Genomic DNA, 18,906 nt, shown 5'->3' on the forward strand with positions numbered 1-18,906 from the left:
TGTTATATGTCTTGCTATGAGTTTTGCGAGAGGATCTCTCGGATTCAGCATCACAGGGAGTTGGCTCGCTTATTTGTTTTGCATTTGCATGATGGACATGTGAACCTTGCCGGGGTGGATTTTACATTGACACCCGAGATGATTGCTCAAGCCACAGGGATACCTAATGTCGGAGAGGTGTGGAATAAGCGCAAGATGTTGGACAGTGTTCAGTATGAGCCTTTCATTAGACCTGCATTCATGAGACACTTGACGGGTGTATTTCCCTTCAGATTTCTGAGGAGTGAGTATGCCCCCATGATGAGGCTTATCATGCTCTATTTCACCTGTGAGGGCAGATTTTCACAGGTATATTCGTACCATATTTGCCTGTTGATGCATTTCACACGGGTACGGATGATGAACATCCCTGTTTTCTTGTGCCGGAACATTGAGAGGATGGTGCCCTTGATGCAGAGGAAGAGCCCAGCACAGCAGTATAGGAGCCTCTATCATTATGGTTTGATTCAGCTTGTGGTCATACATCAGTTGGCTCAGCAGGGCATCCCATGGGAGGAGTTTATCTCTCGTGAGCTTTTCACAGCACCACCACCACCACATCCTGAGGTTGTTCACGAGGAGGGAGGACCATCACAGCAGCATGACACCCCCGTGACTAGATATGTCAGCTCTTCTCCATTGGTCACTTATCAGAAAGGCCAAAGGGCCTTATTTGCAGCAGCTCGGCGAGTATTTTCTCCACAGCAGGTGGAAGGGGTCTCGCCCAGTGTTTTACAAAACGGACTCGGATTCGGACTCGGCCGAGGATCGACTCGGACTCGGACTCGGAAACGGCAATGACTCGGCCGGCTCGATTTCAATGACTCGGTCGTTGTAAAAAATACATTAAATATTTATTTTTTTTATAAAAAAACATAATTTTAAACATAATTTTAAAGATTTTCATTCAAGTTTTCAAACACACAACATTATAATATACATGGAAGACAACATATGATCAAAGTAGGCTCATGAACCAATCCATTATATCAAAATGGTACGGTGTACCCAATGGCAATAGTAAATACATAGTCAACTGTAGTCTGGACTCTGTCATACATGATCAAAGACTCATCTTTATGTTCCGCTTCATTATTGCTTGACCATCTTTATTGGATTCTCCTCGTCATTACGATTCTAAGGATATATAGCACGCTGCGAGACTCCTTACTGTTTGAAAGATATGTCCAACTTAAGTTGGTGCACCCACTATGTGGTCACAAGCCCCAAATAAGTTGATAATATGGAAGCATATTAAAAGGCTAAATAATTGTTGAAAATGCCAAATTGAAGTTTGAACCTTCTAATATCTTGCTGGACCAAAAGGTTGTCAAAAGATTAAGGTAATTCGGACATCCTTTCTCCAAAAGAGATAAGATAATTCGGACATCCTTTGATCTGTAACAGCATTGAACTTGTATAAGGGTTTGTGGTTTATAGTTCTGGGATTCCCTGGGTTCGTTCAACATATATTTTGCAGGTTTTAGTCATTTTGTTCTGAGGGCATAATCGTTGGTTTTCTGAAATTGTTTTGACAGTGGTTCACAACTCTATGATTATGACACGGTTCTGATCCTTTACTATTCGCCTCTAGAACAGAGGTATACATTAAAGAATATTCTGTTTAGTGCAAAAGCATTGCGTGGCAGCTAAATGTGATGTATGATACAGATATACCCCAATGTCCCTGTGTGTAGTCTACAATAGCTGTTGAATTTTACCAGACCTTTGACACTTAGAAACAAAGCTAGATCTTACATCTTAAAATTACCTCTTTCATTTGAAAATGGGAGGATCCTTATCTGATGGACATACATCATCAAAACATTACATCTCCCTCTGAATCCTTGGCAAAAATCAGCAAAAAAGTCATTTATTTTTGGTTATTACGCTGCCCCAGCCGCACTTGAACGAAACGGCCGAGTCATGACAGGACCCGGCCGGGTTGACCGGGTCAGCTATGACTCGGCCGAGTCATTGGCTGACTCGGCCGAGTCATAGCTGACTCGGCCAGCCGAGCCGGGTCAAAGGCCGGGTCACATTTTTTTGTGTTGAAACGGAACGAAACGGCCGTTTCCGTTTCGGTACGGCCGTTTCGTAAAACACTGGTCTCGCCTTCTTCATCAGCTCAGCGAGTGCTATCTCCACATCAGGTGGAAGGGGCCTCGCCTTCTTCAGCAGCACAGGCAGCACAGAGGGGCAAGCAGCCCATGATCGAGGAGGGAATGACCGGTGATCCCGACATTGATATCATTGATCTTGATACCCGCTCTCCTACCACGGAGCTTCATGAGGTCATTCAGCAAAAGGAGGCCGAGAACCGCTTGTTGCAGCAGAAGTTAGAGATGGCACAGTGGAGGATCACCTATTTAGAGCAGCGCAACAAGCAGTTGGAGGATGAGCAAACTCTTGATGAGTTGTGGAGGATTCGTAGTGACCGCAACTTGAATCGAAGAAGACCCGGTGATTTAGTACCCGTTGAGCGAGAGTCTATGCTTATCCGGCTCAATGCTCATTTGGAGAGGCTGTTGGCCAAGGCCAACCAAGATAAGAAATTGCTTAGAAACATGAAGAATCATTATTGGGCACGGATGCACGTGTGCAAGGCGAAGATGAAAGTGCTCCAAAGGCGGTTGGCCAAAGCACAAAAACGAAGAAAAAGGTCCGACCCCCTCCACATCTTGGCCGAGGCTTCCTTGAAGGAGCATGGCACTAAATAGCTCAGCCCCAGCACAAATTCCAAGAAATTTTGAGCATTTTGGGTCATTTTTGGTTTTTTCAGGCAAAAAACAGGTTTTGTCCCCTCAACAGGTCTCACCCCCCGCGCGACCCTTTCATTTGGCTACTCCGTTCTGGGAAAACTCAGCATTTCTGGATTTGTCATGAAAAGTTACACATGCTCACCCATTGCCAAGAGATTTTATGAAGTTTTGGACCTCCAAAAAGTCAAAAAACAAGCAAAAAATGACTTTCTGCCACATTTTTGACACACAAAAAGCAGTCTTGGGAGATTGCAATTTTGGAGGGGTAAATGACCACCAAATTCAGAAATTTCACTTGGGTTGGAAAGTAGACATCCAGACCTTTCCAACAAGCCTACTCTTGCCCCATTTGGACACCTGGAAGTGCCCCAAAAGTGTTCTCAAAGGCGCGCGACCCGTTCAGGAATGGCGCGCGACCCATCAGGCAAATTGCTCAGGATTTCAGCCTACAGCTCAGCAAAACGCAGTTTTGACTATGTTTGACTTTTTGGAGTTGATTTTTATCCTCCTTGTTGTAAATGATGTAATTTTATGACACTTTTACACTTATGTATCTCTTCTAGAAGATTCGTTCATGAGATAGGTGAAAATTAAATGAATGAATTGGTTTCCTAGCTTATAGAGGCAAGTTGTTTTGACTGCCTAGTTTTCAGTGCTTAGTTTAGAATTGGTTGAAACAGCTCCTAGGATAGTGAGCTCGACCCCTAGAGGCAGGGAAAGATGTTAGATGATCTATATTATGTACACTCTTGCTCATTTTCATGGTTGGACTCTTGAGGGAGAAGCTCTTATTGTATTATTCACTGTATCTCTACAATTTTTGGCAAAGGAAGACCAGGGTTTTGCAGTCCTTTTTGGGATTCTTATGGTCACATGTATTGATGGTGTGTTTCTCTTTGTACTTGTAAGTGTGTTATGTGAATCATTTCCTTACTTTTCCTTCTACAAATTAGGCAAATGAAGTGTTAAAGTAGAATTCATGACTGTCATGCTCTGCTTTTAAGTTTGCTTAATATCAATGTTTTCAACTGTTTAAGGGGAATTCAAGGTTATTGCTTGCTCTCCTTAACTCCTCACCAGTCATTCTCATCCATCCATCTCTATCAAAGGCATCAATATTGTTTCCTACCTCGCCCCAAAGAACTCCCTGCGAAAACTGTGTCCAATCCCCGCACCCGAAATTGCCATTCCCCAATTTTCCACCAAAACTTTAAAAATCCCAAATTTAAACCTCTTGATCAGTTTACTAGCCTAAAATCAGTGTTTTCCTATTGGTCATCTCGCCCATTGAAGATCTTTACTGAGATAGACCGGAGAGAGCCCTCTCCTGCCCCGTAGGGCTAGCTACGAGGCTAAGTGGTTTGATGTTGCCTTGAAGTTTACCTTTCTCAGCCTGAGGTGAAATTTCAAGCGCTAACACCTCCCACTCAAGCGAAGAAGTAAGGAAGAAGAGCGAAGGTAATAAGGCTATTCTAAAGCCTATTAGAGTCACATGTGCGAAGGAAAAGGAGGTTGTCTCTGTTGTTATAACAGCCCTCCTATTACAGTCATTCAAGTTGATTGGTTGCTAAAGAGAAGGAAGGGATCATCTCAAGAAAAGGACTTATCAAAAGGCGTCTCTTCTAGAGCAAGTGTAACAAGGTTTATCAACAATTGAAAAAGAACGAAGTGCCGGAAGAAGAAGGTCGAAATGCCGAAAGTAGGAAGTGTTGAGGAAACAAAGTGCCGAAAGGACTTGACTTGTGCTTGGAGAATATTCAAGTCAGGGGTCTAGAGTTTGGCATTGATCAATAAGAAGCTTCAATAAGAGAAACTTACTAAAGGGTTTTCCTATCAAGAGAAGAGAGGTTTTGGCCCTGGCAAAGAGCCAACACCTTGTGTTCTTGTTCTTATGTTTTGGTAGCAGTTTGATGAAGTACACACACATGCATTAATAAGAAGAAGAAGAAGAAGATTAAGCTAACAAGAAAAAGTAAAAAGACACCACAAATTGTTATCAAGTAACGAAGAATCACACTACACTTATTTGCCCTAGATTCTTCAACATATGCCTCAACACCCGATCGAAGGAAGTTTTGGGGATGCATTGAAGGTGTGGGCAGAGAAGATCTACTCTTCTCACTACAAAAAGAATAACAGACGCAACAAATACCAACAGATCTGCATCATATACTCCAAATTCAAGATCTTCGCCTGCAAATGGAAAGCCCAGATCAGATTCAAATCTCCTAATGGCGGCACCTCCAGTTCAATGCAAGATCTCTGCAAATCAGACTGCGCATTACACTCTGCATCAATACTGGGATCGCAATATTGGGGAAACAATATGTACACAATGTTTTGGGGCAGAGAATCGTTCGCTGCAGCAAGAGAGTGGGAATGTACATAGCTTTAGCTTGTGGGCGCCACAAGACAGAGTACACAAGGACTCAGATCACAAGCAAGCTGGGCGAGAACATCACCCTGTAGTCAAAAATCTTTGGTCGGATCTTGAAGACCCCTCGACATAACCACATGAAGGAACACAGAGCAATCTCTTTATCAAAACCCTCGAAGGGAAGACTGTCTGTATAAAGATCGGTTGTTGGGAGGAGATAAAAACTTTTAAACTCAGGATTCAAGAAAAGATGGGCATACTAGCTAGCCTGCAACTTCTGATCTTTGCAGGGAAAGCACTGCAGGAGGAACTCAAGCTACAGAATTATAACATCGATTGCGACTCAACCATCTTCCTCACTACAAGACTTCTAGGAGGATGTCCTAGGACAAGCTCTAAAGGACCAGCCACCTTCAAAGATGCAGTCAAAGGAAAGACGGAGCCACAAAAACAAACACAACAACAAACCACCACTCCTAGTCCCTACATTATGGAGCAGATGACTCAGATCTCAACCTTAACAATTACTCTGCCTGAGGTAAATGAGCTCCATAATGATTTTATCTCTAAAGTTGTGATCTGCAGATTTAATGGATTCTGGCCCAAACCGGAAGCCCTAAGATAGTGGATTTTCTCCATATGCATATGGACAAAAAACTGTGACATACACTTATGCTCAAAAGGCTTCTTCATTGTTAAGTTCAACACAGCTAAAGACAAAGAATATGAATTGCATGAAGGACCATGGTTTTGGGGTAATGTAGGTCTCTTCATAACACCATGGTTTCCAGAGTTTGACGCAAATACCATGTTGGTTTCCAAAATGCCAGTGTGAGTACGGCTATATAACTTACCTCTGCATTTTTGGCACCACAAAGTATTAGCAGGCATTGGAAATGCGCTTGGTAAATTCTTAAAAGTAGATGAAGATCGACTCACTAAGGATATCTTCACCTTTGCCAAAAACTGTGTGGAGGTAGACTTTAGACAAGGATTACCAGATCGCATGATATTATATCATAACAATCAACAATGGTTCCAGGCCCTGGACTATGAGAATACAGCCTTCAGATGCCCCATATGTCTACAAATGGTCATCTACAAAGTGCCTGTCCACAAAACAAAAACGATAGGAAAAAAAACAACCACAAAAGCCAAAAGGATGGCAGTTTTATGATACACAGGCAGCTGATCCAGAAGAGGAAGAACCTCCAGAAAACACCTCCAACAACAAATATAAAGAAGCAGAACTCCCTGGAAACTCCACAGAAATCAATGAACAAACCACCCAGAACAATTCACAGAAGGACGAGATCGAGAACTACACCGCTTTAATTCCAAGGTCATCCACCCGCAGCAGCAAAGTGAACAGCACACCCCTGGGAAAGAAGTTAGTGGCAGCAAAAGAACACATGGATGAGAAGGCTCTGATTTTGACAAAGAACTGCCATCAATTACCAAAGAGACACAAATGCTAAGTTGCAGGAAACGCAGGTACAGGGTCCGTTTCCGGCCGGAAACAAAACGGAAACGCGTTTCCGCGTACCGTACGGCCTGGAAACGTGCCCGTACGGCCGGAAACGCGTTTCCAGGCCGTACGGGCCCCGTTTCCCCAAAAAAATGACTTGTTTTTTAATTTTTTTTTTTTTCTAATTAGTTTTTAAATTTTTTTAGGGTTTCTAAGCTGTTCTAGAAACCATTTCTAAAGTTATAAAAGAGCAGTGCCTCTCATTCTCTCATCACACTATTCAGCAAGGAGTTTCTCTTGGAGATTGGCAGTTGTTTCAGTAGCTGGTGTTTTGAGCAGTGAGCAAAGTAGATTTAAGTAAATGTATCATTAATGCTTTATGATTGCACATATATATATTAATAATTTTTAAATGTTTTTAATATATATATATATATATATATTATTATATTATTATATATATTCGCGTTTCCCCGTTTCCAAAATTTGGGGAGGTCGCGTTTCGTTTCGCTTCCGCGTTTCGTTTCGCTTCCCCGTTTCGTGCAACTTAGCACAAATGTCTATTGTTACATCCACACCCAACACTGGTGGTTGGGGAAAAGTGGAAAAAAACCTATGTTGCCAGGAAACGTGGATTCGGGGACGGGAAGGGTACGTCATTTTTAAAAACAGGGTGCGTGGGTTTGTCGGGGGTATATTATAATATATATATAATATAAATATTATATTTTATAAATTATAATATATATGAATTTGTATATTTTTCAACTTTAAACAAGAAAACTAAAATATTTATGATTTAAACTTTAAATATTTAAACATGCACATCATTGAACATTCAACATTCACAATGAAATTTCAAAATTTCTAGTTTGATAGCAAGTGCAAATTGGAGTTTACATATTAATAAGAATCATGATATATGTCCATTGTCATACTACATTCAAAATTTGTCTTAAGGCATCTCCAAACACGAACTGGGAAATTTTAAAATACTAAAATAAAAATATCTAATGGTGAACAATGGCTTCCTCAAGCGATGTCATCAACATCACTCAAATCTTCAGTTAGCATGCTCTCCAGGTAGGGATGACTCTCATCTTGAGGCTCTTGCTCATCCATAGCAATTAGAGGTAGCTCAATAAGGCCATCTGGTTGTATCTCCTCGTCCACACACATAGCATCGTTTGTGTATTGGTCCCATCTCTTGAAAGGACCCTCGTATCTAGGGTCTTTTCAAGATATGAGACAAAGAGTCCTATGAACATACACTAAGTTCTCTGCCTTCTTTGAGCCCAACATATTTCTTTTTACTAAATGGATAAAGGAATAACTACTCCAATTCCTCTCGCAAGATGAAGAACCAGAATATTAGGGGAAGCCCATTAAATTAATTAAAAAAGAAAATATAAAAGCTAAAATGAACCCCAAAGAACCCAAAAGAACCTGATTTTGGGGTTCCAAGTACCCATCATCAGGGTTCTCCGTACCCATCAAGACAAAAGAACCCAATTTTTTTTAATGAAGAACCCAGTTTTTATGGGTTCTTCTCAGAAGCACTCGAACCCGAATCTGGTACTTGGGGACGAGAACCCCACGCCCGGGTTCGGGAACCCATGCAACATAGAAAAAAACAAAGGTAGAAAAGAATAGATTAGTCTTCTGGATTACCTATAGATCCTGAGAAATTAGGACATGATTATTATGCATATGCTATTATGCTTATTAGCATCTACAACATGTAATTTTGCTCATTGTGAATAAAATTACGTAAAAATATACCTGCACCATGTCCTGTATTTAATGTGTTACAAAAAGTAGAACCTTCAAAATGGTTGGATCAGCATCAAGGAAAATGAAAGTGTTTCTAAGACTCTACATGTGAGACCAGTAAGTACAAAAAAGGGTATAATTAAAGCTTTCCATCATAGCAAAAATGACATAATCAAGTACGCAATTAAACAAAAGGGTGGAGAACCTGTTTCAGAAACTATACTCATAAAGTATCTAGCATATAACTGAACAATTACAATACCTTAAAAGTTTTTCTAACCGACGTCCAATTGTATCCACAACTAGAGCTTCAAAAAGCTTTCCATCATAGCAAAAAATGACATAATCGAGTACACAATTAAACAAAAGGGTGGAGAACCAGTTTCAGAAACTATACTCGTAAAGTCATCTAGCACATAACTGAACAACTACAATACCTTAAAAGTTTTTCTAACCGACGTCCAATTGTATCCACAACTAGAGCTTCAACCTTGCAGTGTCGCAAAATATCCTGTAAATCTTGCATGCAAGCAGTCAAGTATTCTGTGGCTCCTTCCTCAATGGGATTTGTATTTGCCACACAATTTGCAATATCTACAAGCTCTGTCATCTGCAAAGTCAAGGAACAAGTAGAATAAAACAGCGAAAGCATCATGTTTGGCATATTTTCAGATCAGATCTGCAAAATAAAATCACAGCAGCATAGAATAACAAAGCAACACACTATAATCAGCAGTTAGTTCCACTGAATCTCATTCAAGAAATAAGATGACCCCAGCTTTGAAATGATGCAGCGATGGTGAAAGAATGTGTCCCTATAGATGAAACTAAATATAAAGGAATATCCTATAAATGGTTACCCTTACTGGAAAAAAAAATTATCATTCATAAAAAATAGGGTAGCAAAAGTCATCATTTCTGTCAGTCTCCATGGTCTTGATTGATGAGTACATAATACATATTCCTAACTAGTCCTTACATCTATACAATATTAATCTACTTTTATTTGTATTTTTGTATCATGTGCAAACATGTGCACATTTACACATCATCCCTATAATTAGGGAATGAGTGGACTGCATGTCAAATTTTAATTAGGGAATGAGTGGACTGCATCTCAAATTTTAATTAAGGAATGAGTGAAGTAAATGACAAAATGTAACAGATAACTAATTGCATATAAGATTATTGTATGCTAAGAGAGGTCACATGGCATGGCCATGCAAATCTACCCTTTATTCTCCTATTTGATATCCGTCTATAGTTCACTAGGAATACAATTTGATTTTCAAGAGCAAGTATTTTAGTCTCTTTGCTCACATAGACATCTGCTCAGGATGTTCTGGACCCCCATTTCAGGATGTTCTGGACTCCTAGGACCTCACATGAAGAAAGTAGAAATTGAGGTGCTTGTTCAGTTCTAGCAGACATCACAGTTTTTCAACATATCAGCATATCAACAGTAATCAAGAGTCTAGTGGGCATTGCAATCAAGATGCTAATGAACTATTTTTTGAGGATCATGCAGACATCTATTTCATAGTAGAAGGGAAGAGATTTCAAAGCCACTATAATATCCCCAGTTTTGAATTTCAGCATTAGAGATGAGTTTGGTGAGAGGACGCAATTCCGGCGCCGGGACTTAGGAGGAAAAGAGAATATTGCAGCTCTAGTTTAAAGTGGGGATCACAAGAAAGAGAAATTTGACCCAAGGAGGGAACTCGCACTCTTGGAAGAGAGAGCAAAGAGAAGGGACTGCGAATTATGAGAGAGAGAGAGAGTGGGGACCATAAGGAGAGAATGAGCCCCGAATTATAAAGAGAGCAAGAGGCACTCATTTTGGTCATTCATTCATCTATTCAGAAACTTGTCTTTGACATAGCACGCTTGAGCAGAAGCCAAGTTTGCAAGTGTTGTTTAGCACACGAGTGTCTCCGAGCGGAAATCTCAACCCTTGCTTCGGTGGACTTTGAGTGCCAGCCCAAGGAGGGAGTTCCATCATTTTCTGATTGTTCCAGCAGTGGGAGTGTGAGTTTGTGTGGAGTCACTAGCAGTAGCGCAGGGACTGCGCGGTGCTTGGAGGAGACACACTTGGGAGTTGAGGAGTGAAAGGAGTTTGGACCTAAAACTTGAGGTGCACTCTTTCCAGCGCCTCATTGTACACTCTTCATATTATAATAAAATGGCTCAGCAGCACAGTTTTGGCTTTAAAATGGTGTTCTGATGCTTGAGCATTTTTCTGTGTGTTTTTGGCTATATTTGCTTTGTTTATCATTGTATATTTCCATTAGGAATATTACAGCGACCAAGTGATATTGGCTTCATGATCAGAGTACTTTAAGAAAAGGCTATCTCAGACTACTGGTCTTCTTGAAGGAAAGGAAGGATTCAGGAGTGGTGCTCTCCCACTTCTTCAGGAACACGAATTGAGTGCCAAAGCATTTGAAATGTTGTTGGAGTACATGTACACTAACAAGGTAGTTGTTGGAGTATATGTACACTGACAAGGTGATGGATATTGATCCAAGGATTTTTATGAGGAATAGTTTACATTATAGTGGATTGCTTCATGGTAGGGAAGAGTGTGACAGTAATGATAAGTTTAGATGTGTTAGGATGGCACAGCAGATATATGTTGGAGCATTCTATAGGAATATTTTGGATACTGGTATTGATATGCAGGTTCTAGATTGCTTGAGGGCAAACAATCTCAGGAAGGGAGGACTATAATGTCCCTTTTTGAGTGATCACTTCCGAAGAATGACTTAGTAGCCTATTTGATTCTAGTAGGCTATCGTCAGAAAAAAGGGATTAATTAATTTAATTGTTTAAATGTCATTTGGGTGAAAAAACAACATATAAAAGTAACATTGAATAATTAAATTAAAAAGGGTTATAAAAGAGAAACCCATGGTATTCTAATGATAAAGTTATAAAAAGAGAATTGGAGCTCACTCTTGATCATGCATTGGTTATTGTATTTGATAATTGATTTGAGAGCTCTTGGAGCTTGAGTGTAAGGGTGAGAACCCAAGTAAGGACTAGTCTTCAGTGATGAAACCATCCACCCTAGCTGGTGAAGAGGAGGGATCATTCAGATTTCTCACTAGTGCTCAATGTTGAAGGTAAAAATATTATTTTGCATGTCAATCTCTTCTTTTGGAAGCCAAATCCCTCTCTTGGAAGGTTGAGTTATCTCTTGGGAGATCAAGTTATTTGGGAGGAAAAAGAATTTATGATAGAGGCTGAGTTCTCCTACTATTTACAGGTCGAGTTTATCCTACATTTGGCAGGCCGAGTTCTCATCAAGGAGCCCTTTTCTTGTGCAGGCCAAGTTCCATTTGGGGGTCAAGTTAGTTGGTAAAGCCAAGCTGTTTTCAGAATGCCATGGTCTTTGAGGAGGCTGTGTTACTTTGAGACCAAGTCCGAATATTATCAGCAGGCCGAGTTTCATCTTTGGAGGAGATCGAATACTTCTTTTGGGAAGAAACCGAGTTTATTACAGTGGCTGAGCTTATTTGTGGAGAGGCCGATTTATTGCACCAGCTAAGTTTATTTGTGGAGAGGCCAAGTTTTTGCAGCAGCTGAGTTTATTTGTGGAGAGACAGAGTTTATTGCAGCAACTGAATTTATTTGTGGAGAAGTTAAGTTTGTCATGTGGAGACCGGATTGCTGAGGAAGAATTGTACTACTTTGTGAAGGCTACAATTCCTGGGAATAACTCACTTCCACATGACCCGAGGTGTGAGTTAGGTGGTTATAACAGGCTGTCTGGAAGTGTAAAGAAGGGTTTTGTAAATGGTTTCCAGCCCTCCAACCATTGGATGTAACCAGATTGGTATATGAAGCAAAGGCCGTTGTTTTTTCTACTATTTTGAAGGTTGTTGCTGCTTTCTATACATCGATTGTTACAACTTATATTGGGAGATATTGAGCTGCAAAATAAATGGTATTTTTACAAGATTTTCATGCAGATTTATGAGTCAATAGGGTTGATTTAGTTGTCAAGATTGATGTACTGCATAGCTTGTTGATTTCTTCCTTGCCTTTTGGACTTCTTCATCAAGTAATGTTGTGACTCCATTTGCCCATAGGACATGGCAACATGCCACTTGGTCTTGCTTGTCTTCTTACTCCTTTACCTAATAAAACAAAACATAACCTACATTCTACAACTCTAATTTTATGAACATCTTTACAAAGGACAGATTTGTAGTCTTATCAGGGAACCCTGCTTTGTGCTCGAGAAGAGCCGCCCTAAAGCAAAGGGAGGTTCCACTGGACAGTAGGTAGAACTTCTAAAAGTTACCCTAGGGTTTGTACCTGGAAGATTGGACTTATCTTATGTGTAAATTCAAGAAGTGACAAGTACCAAAACATAAATGATATCCTCCAATCAATCGCCCTGAGACAAAATTGAAAAATTCCAAACAAATGCAGAAAAAGAAATAGAAGACATGAAATTGATATCCAAATCTCTGATAAAACCAATAAGTAACTAACCAAAATGATCATAGAATATGTCTCCAATACAAAGACTGTAAATGCAGCATACCTGAGATTCATCTTCAACTTCTGCTAAATTATAACGTTCCAACCAGAATAAATCAATGTGATTGCCTCGTGGGGTATTTATGCCTGAACGCGGAGTCATACTTCCTATTGATGATGGTGCAAGACCTAGTTCATGTTTCACTGACAAATTACTTTTCACATTCCATGAACTGGGACCTTTAAACTCTTCAATACTAGCTCCTATTGATGAAGGTGCAAAACCCAGATCCTGTTTCAATAAAAAATTACTTTTCAAATTCCATGAACTGGGGCCTTTAAACTCGTCAATACTAGCTGTATCCATCTCATGAAGGTCTTCAACCATTCCTTCAACACTTTTATACGGCCAATCACTAAATTTGGGAAAGTGACTTTCATATCCATCTGTAGTGTAAAAATTTTGCATTTTTGCAATGTCTGGACTGCTTAAAGATGTTCGGCAGCTTCTTGGAGTGTACAATTCTAATATCTGTTCAAGAGTTTCTGCCATCTTTAACAGCCTTTCATCCACGTTTAAACTATTCCAATCACACCTGTCAGCATATGCACATATGTAAGAATGGGGTTCTAAATGTGAGGTTGGTACTACCTCTTCACATATTCTACAAATTACTGATTCAAGATCTTCAACATTAGTCTCTTGATCACCAAAAGTACCCAATGTTGTCTTATAATGAATCTTGGAAGGGGAACTACTATGTGCTCCAGAGTCCTGTGATCCAGTGATCTCATCCCAGTTCACAAATGACTTGTTTTTTGGGACTGCTGTTTTGACAGAAAATTTGCTTGAATCTTCCATGAAGCTTTCCATGGATTTGCTCTGAATTTGTGATGCCAAGGATGTCATGTCTTTTGTTAAATCTACATAATCCTCTGTGAGGGGAACATTTCTTTGATCAATAGAATAAATACTTTTTGTCGTTGGACATTCAAGTCCACAAGGAGCGGATTCTTTCTGCACTGTTTGTTTACCTGAAAACATACTTAACCCATCCGTAGCCCTCCTATTTCTGGGAACATCTCCATGCTTTTGAAAATTCTCAGAACTAGCTACTACTTTGGCTTTCTTGCTATCACCTTGCACCCAGCCGATTTCAACAGAAGGAACCCCTTTCAAACATTGTTGAAACTTATGAATTGAGACTTCCGGGTCTGGACCACTCTCTTTTTGGAACTGTAATAACCTAGTACATCGTGTTAAAATAAAAAGCATCTTTGTGTGCAGTTGCTTCAGTAACCCCATAGGCATCTGTTGCCTCTTATCAGCCAAATCTTGTACAATACTTTCACAATGTCTCCGAAAATCACTGGGGGACATCATTGCACACTCACGTGCCAGAATAAGAAGATCTTCAATTTCCTCCTGCCAATCTGGACTAAGAGAAACTTTTTTGTCAAGAATTTCAACAACATCTCCAGCAAATACTTCAAGTTCTGAGTTCACTTCTTCTTTAGCAGTGTTGAACCTAGCATGCAAGGCTCCTAGGAGTTCCTGTATGATTTTAAACAGCATAGTGTGCTCAGAATGCAGAAAACAGTATTTTTACAAAACAAGGTCAGGTTACACAAACCGATAGCTAGCAGAATGAAAATATAGATACCATTGAAAATAAACAGATAGAATCTACTCATTTGCCTCGTATGCAGTTCTACATAACAAGACAGCCTCCAGTAGAGAAGCAACACATGATACTTCAAACCAAATCAAAGCACGTAGTTTCTGACAATGACAACTCATTTCCCAAATTTGCCTTCAGTTTGGGCAACTTTTTCTCAAGCTAGAAAAACATGCTGCCATTACCAAAGTATGGGATTGAAAATCCTTGCAGGCTTGCACTATTAGGAAAATCAATCAAATCATCAAATGTCACGACATAAGATATTATCATAACAACCAAAAGGCTTACCTTCAAATCATTGTCACTATGTGCTCGTGGGCAGACTGGACGCATGCCACCCCGGGGTCCTAATTCATGTGAGTAGCTCTTGAAACATTTAGGGAATTTTCTAATGTCTGATCTTTGAACTGAAGGTTTTTTCCCCAACTTATCATTCTCATTATAAGTATTTTCATCTTCACTGGAAATCTGTCAAGTAAAATCCAACACAGAATGCTACTTATTCAGCAGGAAATATTTCCCACTAGAGAGCATGGGGAGAGCCAAAAATGTATTAAGTAGAACAGCATTGCAACTACATTTACAGAAATACAAAATATACTAACTCAGAATGGCCATAATAATAGTTAGAGCAACAATACCTGAGTGTCCTTTGGAAATGTATCAAAATTCTGGTTCGACTCCTGAATGTAAGCTTCAAAATGGAGCGAAAGATTCCCTCTCCTGCCATGACCTTTTCCATAAACATTATGAAAGAATATTTCAGTATTACTGATTTGTTACCATAAAGTTACTAAAAGAAGAAAATCTATTGATAAAAACATCTTAAGAAGTTCAAACCACAATGTAGGTGTAAGTGTACTTGAAAATGACTATCTGGGCAAATATCCCAAGGCAACAACTTCATTACATCTAACGCCCAACAATTACCCCTGGACTACTTTGCCGCGTGTTACGTAACTACCTTAAAGTCACTCTCACAAGAATGTAACGTTGATGATTCCACAAGCATTCTTGCTCAGACTCTTCAGACTCAGCCAGTTCTCTCATTTTCTCCTTTAGATACAGTGTTGAGTAGCTCAGCTGTGGTATATCAGATCCTCCACCCTCACCTCTCATATTTACAGATGCACTTATGGATGCTACAGATCATTTACAGCCTGTTCTACTTTGATATTGGATGTATTGGTGTTCTTTGCTTGGATGTGGTGCTATAACTTCTTGGTCTTGCTGTGGAAGTGGTAAACACTAATGACATCTGATACACTTCATAATATTTTACTTTTGTTCTTTGCCATGTCATACCATAGGGGGCATGGTTTTCTTTTAGAATTGTTGTCATTAATCAGATCAGCTTGTACTACTGGGAAACTGGTTAAGATAGCATCTTACACATCCCAATCATACTTAGCACTTTCTGTTGTACCCCTTCACTCCATCCCATCCATAAAAGGACATTCCCCTTTCATATTTGACTTGTCAAAGATCAGAAAATGGTGTTAATGAAGAAAATCTTAAGATATTAAAGCCTAAAAGGCTAAGAGGTGGAGAACAAACAAAGTAAAAAGATAATAAACGTAAAGCTTGAAGGAATGCCACCTTGCGACGAGGCCTTCTACCCACCAAAATGGGTAACCCCATAGGAGAAAAAATTTCTCCTACATTTTACAGTCAACCAGACAGCCCCTGCCAGCAACCACTAGTTGATGATATGCCATGTGCCTCCACCACTTGCATCAGCCATGTGCTTCTTACCCATCTGGCATTAGCACTTGGACGAAGGTGGGTTGCCATTCGGAGTTACTTTGATCATTTTGCAATCAGGTGCTTATACTTGTTTGTTTTGGGGCATTTAATATGGATTATGGAGTGATTTGGAAGATTGAAAGACCTTGACCGCATTCTTGTTCTCTCACCTTACCAAAGAGGTTAATCTTTGACCCTAGTCCATAGGGACCTCCCTTAAAGACCTTTCAGTTATAGGAGGGGCACTAGCTACCATGATTGAGATAGTGTGTCCATCTTCCCTATGTCATACTTAACACCTTCCATCCCACATTACAAGCCCATATCTCACCTCCATTCTTCAGGTACAACTTGTCATTGCTTCTTGGGGATTTGGCATTCACATGTTCCCATACCTTGAATAGGGCGTGAAAACTTGGCTCTAGGAGGTTGATGCATCTAAAAGAAAAGGAAAAAGCATGCCATGGCCACAACAAAAGAAAGAAAAATAAAAAATGCAAAAGATGGTCGAGCCAATAAGAACTAGCACATGGGCAAAAGCCTAGCATGAGCTGAGCTTTATCTACCTCATATGGCCATCATCCTACTCCTGAGCACATGATGCTCCATTATATCAAAGAAGCACCTAATAGGGTTGACCTTAGCCACCCCTACCTAGGAAGAAAACACCTTTGCAAGATCATGGTCCTAATTTTGGAAGGGATCCTTATTTGAAGTATTAAATTGCCCTTAACATCAAACTTTGGTTCACTTAGAATTAGATGCATTATTGATCTTTGTCCCTAATCACTAGTTGTTTGCACTAGAATCCATGTTGTTCTTGTCCCTAATGGTTGCTTGCTTGCACTAATAATCACATCCCATAGCAAGAACATCAGAAAAAGAGAAATCTCAATAGTCATAATATATGTCCATAGTTGTTGAATAGTTGTGCTTAAATAAGCCAAAAGTATAACAAACTCAACTAAAATAGTTGTAACAACCTATAAGAGTCCTAATCCATCTAATAAGGTCGAACTCATCCCTTTTGTTGCACAAAATATGGGAAGATTCCACTAAATCACAAAACTGCCCCTTTATTTAGGGATTTTTGGGTGACTGGTCAAGTTTGACCAGCGTTGACCAGGTCTGTTCTAACTCATTTGGACTGTGCCAATAGGAGTCTATCCATCCTTGATTCCCATACTTCTCGAATATATCTTTAGTTTCCACTCAGGTGTCCTGCACATACGACTTCAATGGAGCCATTACGGGAAATTCTGTTCTAGTCAAAATAATTTTTAATACCCAATTTTTACTAAAAATTCTAAAATTTAAAAGACATAATTATTTTACCTTAATGTGCAATAAGAGGCAAAAATATGGAAAATATGACCATGGTATGATGGTAAGGGATGATAAATAGATGGATTATGCATGGTGAAAAAGGGTCAAAATTGAGGGCCAACAATGTGCAAAGTGGCAGAACATCCTCGTGCAGGAGGTGTCCATGTGAAAATTCTTACACTGAAGGAACCCCTACTGCAGCAAATTTGAAACTACTTCACCCTATGTCACACAATTCGGGTTTGAATTCGAGTTCGACAACGATTAAGTTCGATTCAAATTCGAATTTTCGATGAGGTTCGTATGAGGTTCGACATTAAATTCGACTATACATATTTTTCAACATATATATACATATATATGACAAAATAATAAAAAATCAAAATCAATCAATAAAGCTATATGAGTAAGAATTCTTAATACTTATTAGTAAACATACATGAATAACTTAATCATAATAGCATCTAATTATCAATGACATTAGTTAAATCAAAATGTAAACATACACCATTGTAGTTTGCAAATACAAAAAGGAATGGCATAATTTTCAATCTCCGAAATTTAAAAGAAAAGAATATGTATAATGTCAAATACTTATAATCTCGGAAAAAATCACATAATTAAAACATAATCAGAATTTAAACATACAAATTACAATAGAACTATATTGCAAAATCATGGAGAAATCACAAGCCACAAATCACGACCACGATTCATTTCATGCTCCAAGCGGCGGGGACAAGCAGCGTCTAGAAATTGAATTCAGGAAATTGTATAGAATACAACACACAGCAACAACACTGAGCACAATAGAGCGAGTACACTCAAACTGAAGTTGGCTTGTGAAAATCTATCAACAACCATGGTAAATAAAGCCAAACCAGTGGCCAGCGCGGGAAACTAATTGGTAGGAAGAGGAACAAGAGAAAACCATGTGTTGCCCATGGTTCTTTTCATAAATCTTAAAACAACTAACAAAAATCACCTGAACTTTAACCTCAAACCCCAAAAAATATTTAAAAAAAAATTATAAAATGCGGCTTCGGGTTCGCCTTCAGGTTCGAATTCGTTTAGGTTCGAATTTGAGGTTCGACAATCAAGTTCGCCAAACCTCAACAAATTTGAACCTTTTTTTTTGGGTTCACCGAATTTCGAACCTCAAGGTTCAAATTCAGCGAACCCTGTGACATCAATTTCACCTACTTGATTGTTTAACATACATTATCAAGTTATTCTTTTGAA

General features: G+C 39.4%; 1 protein-coding gene across 3 annotated transcripts in view; it reads right to left on the bottom strand.

The window, feature by feature from the left end:
- The window catches only part of LOC149224626 (putative serine/threonine protein kinase IRE4), a 472,510-nt gene that overhangs the window by 406,433 nt on the left and 47,171 nt on the right, over positions 1–18,906 (bottom strand). For all 3 annotated transcript variants that reach the window (XR_016249525.1, XM_089386195.1, XM_089386193.1), the window contains exons 2-5: positions 15,234–15,325; positions 14,881–15,060; positions 12,975–14,465; positions 8,857–9,029 (exon numbers count right to left, since the gene is read on the bottom strand). Coding sequence is in view for 2 of the 3 variants with exons in the window: in XM_089386195.1 (XP_089242321.1) it covers positions 8,857–9,029; positions 12,975–14,465; positions 14,881–15,060; positions 15,234–15,325 (1,936 nt within the window). In the remaining variant the exon portion in view is untranslated. The remainder of the gene's footprint in view (positions 1–8,856; positions 9,030–12,974; positions 14,466–14,880; positions 15,061–15,233; positions 15,326–18,906) is intronic.

This window comes from Pinus tabuliformis, chromosome Q, assembly GCF_031772625.1.
Source record: "Pinus tabuliformis cultivar Carrire ecotype Pingquan chromosome Q, CPIR1, whole genome shotgun sequence".
NCBI classification, from domain to species: Eukaryota; Viridiplantae; Streptophyta; class Pinopsida; order Pinales; family Pinaceae; genus Pinus; species Pinus tabuliformis.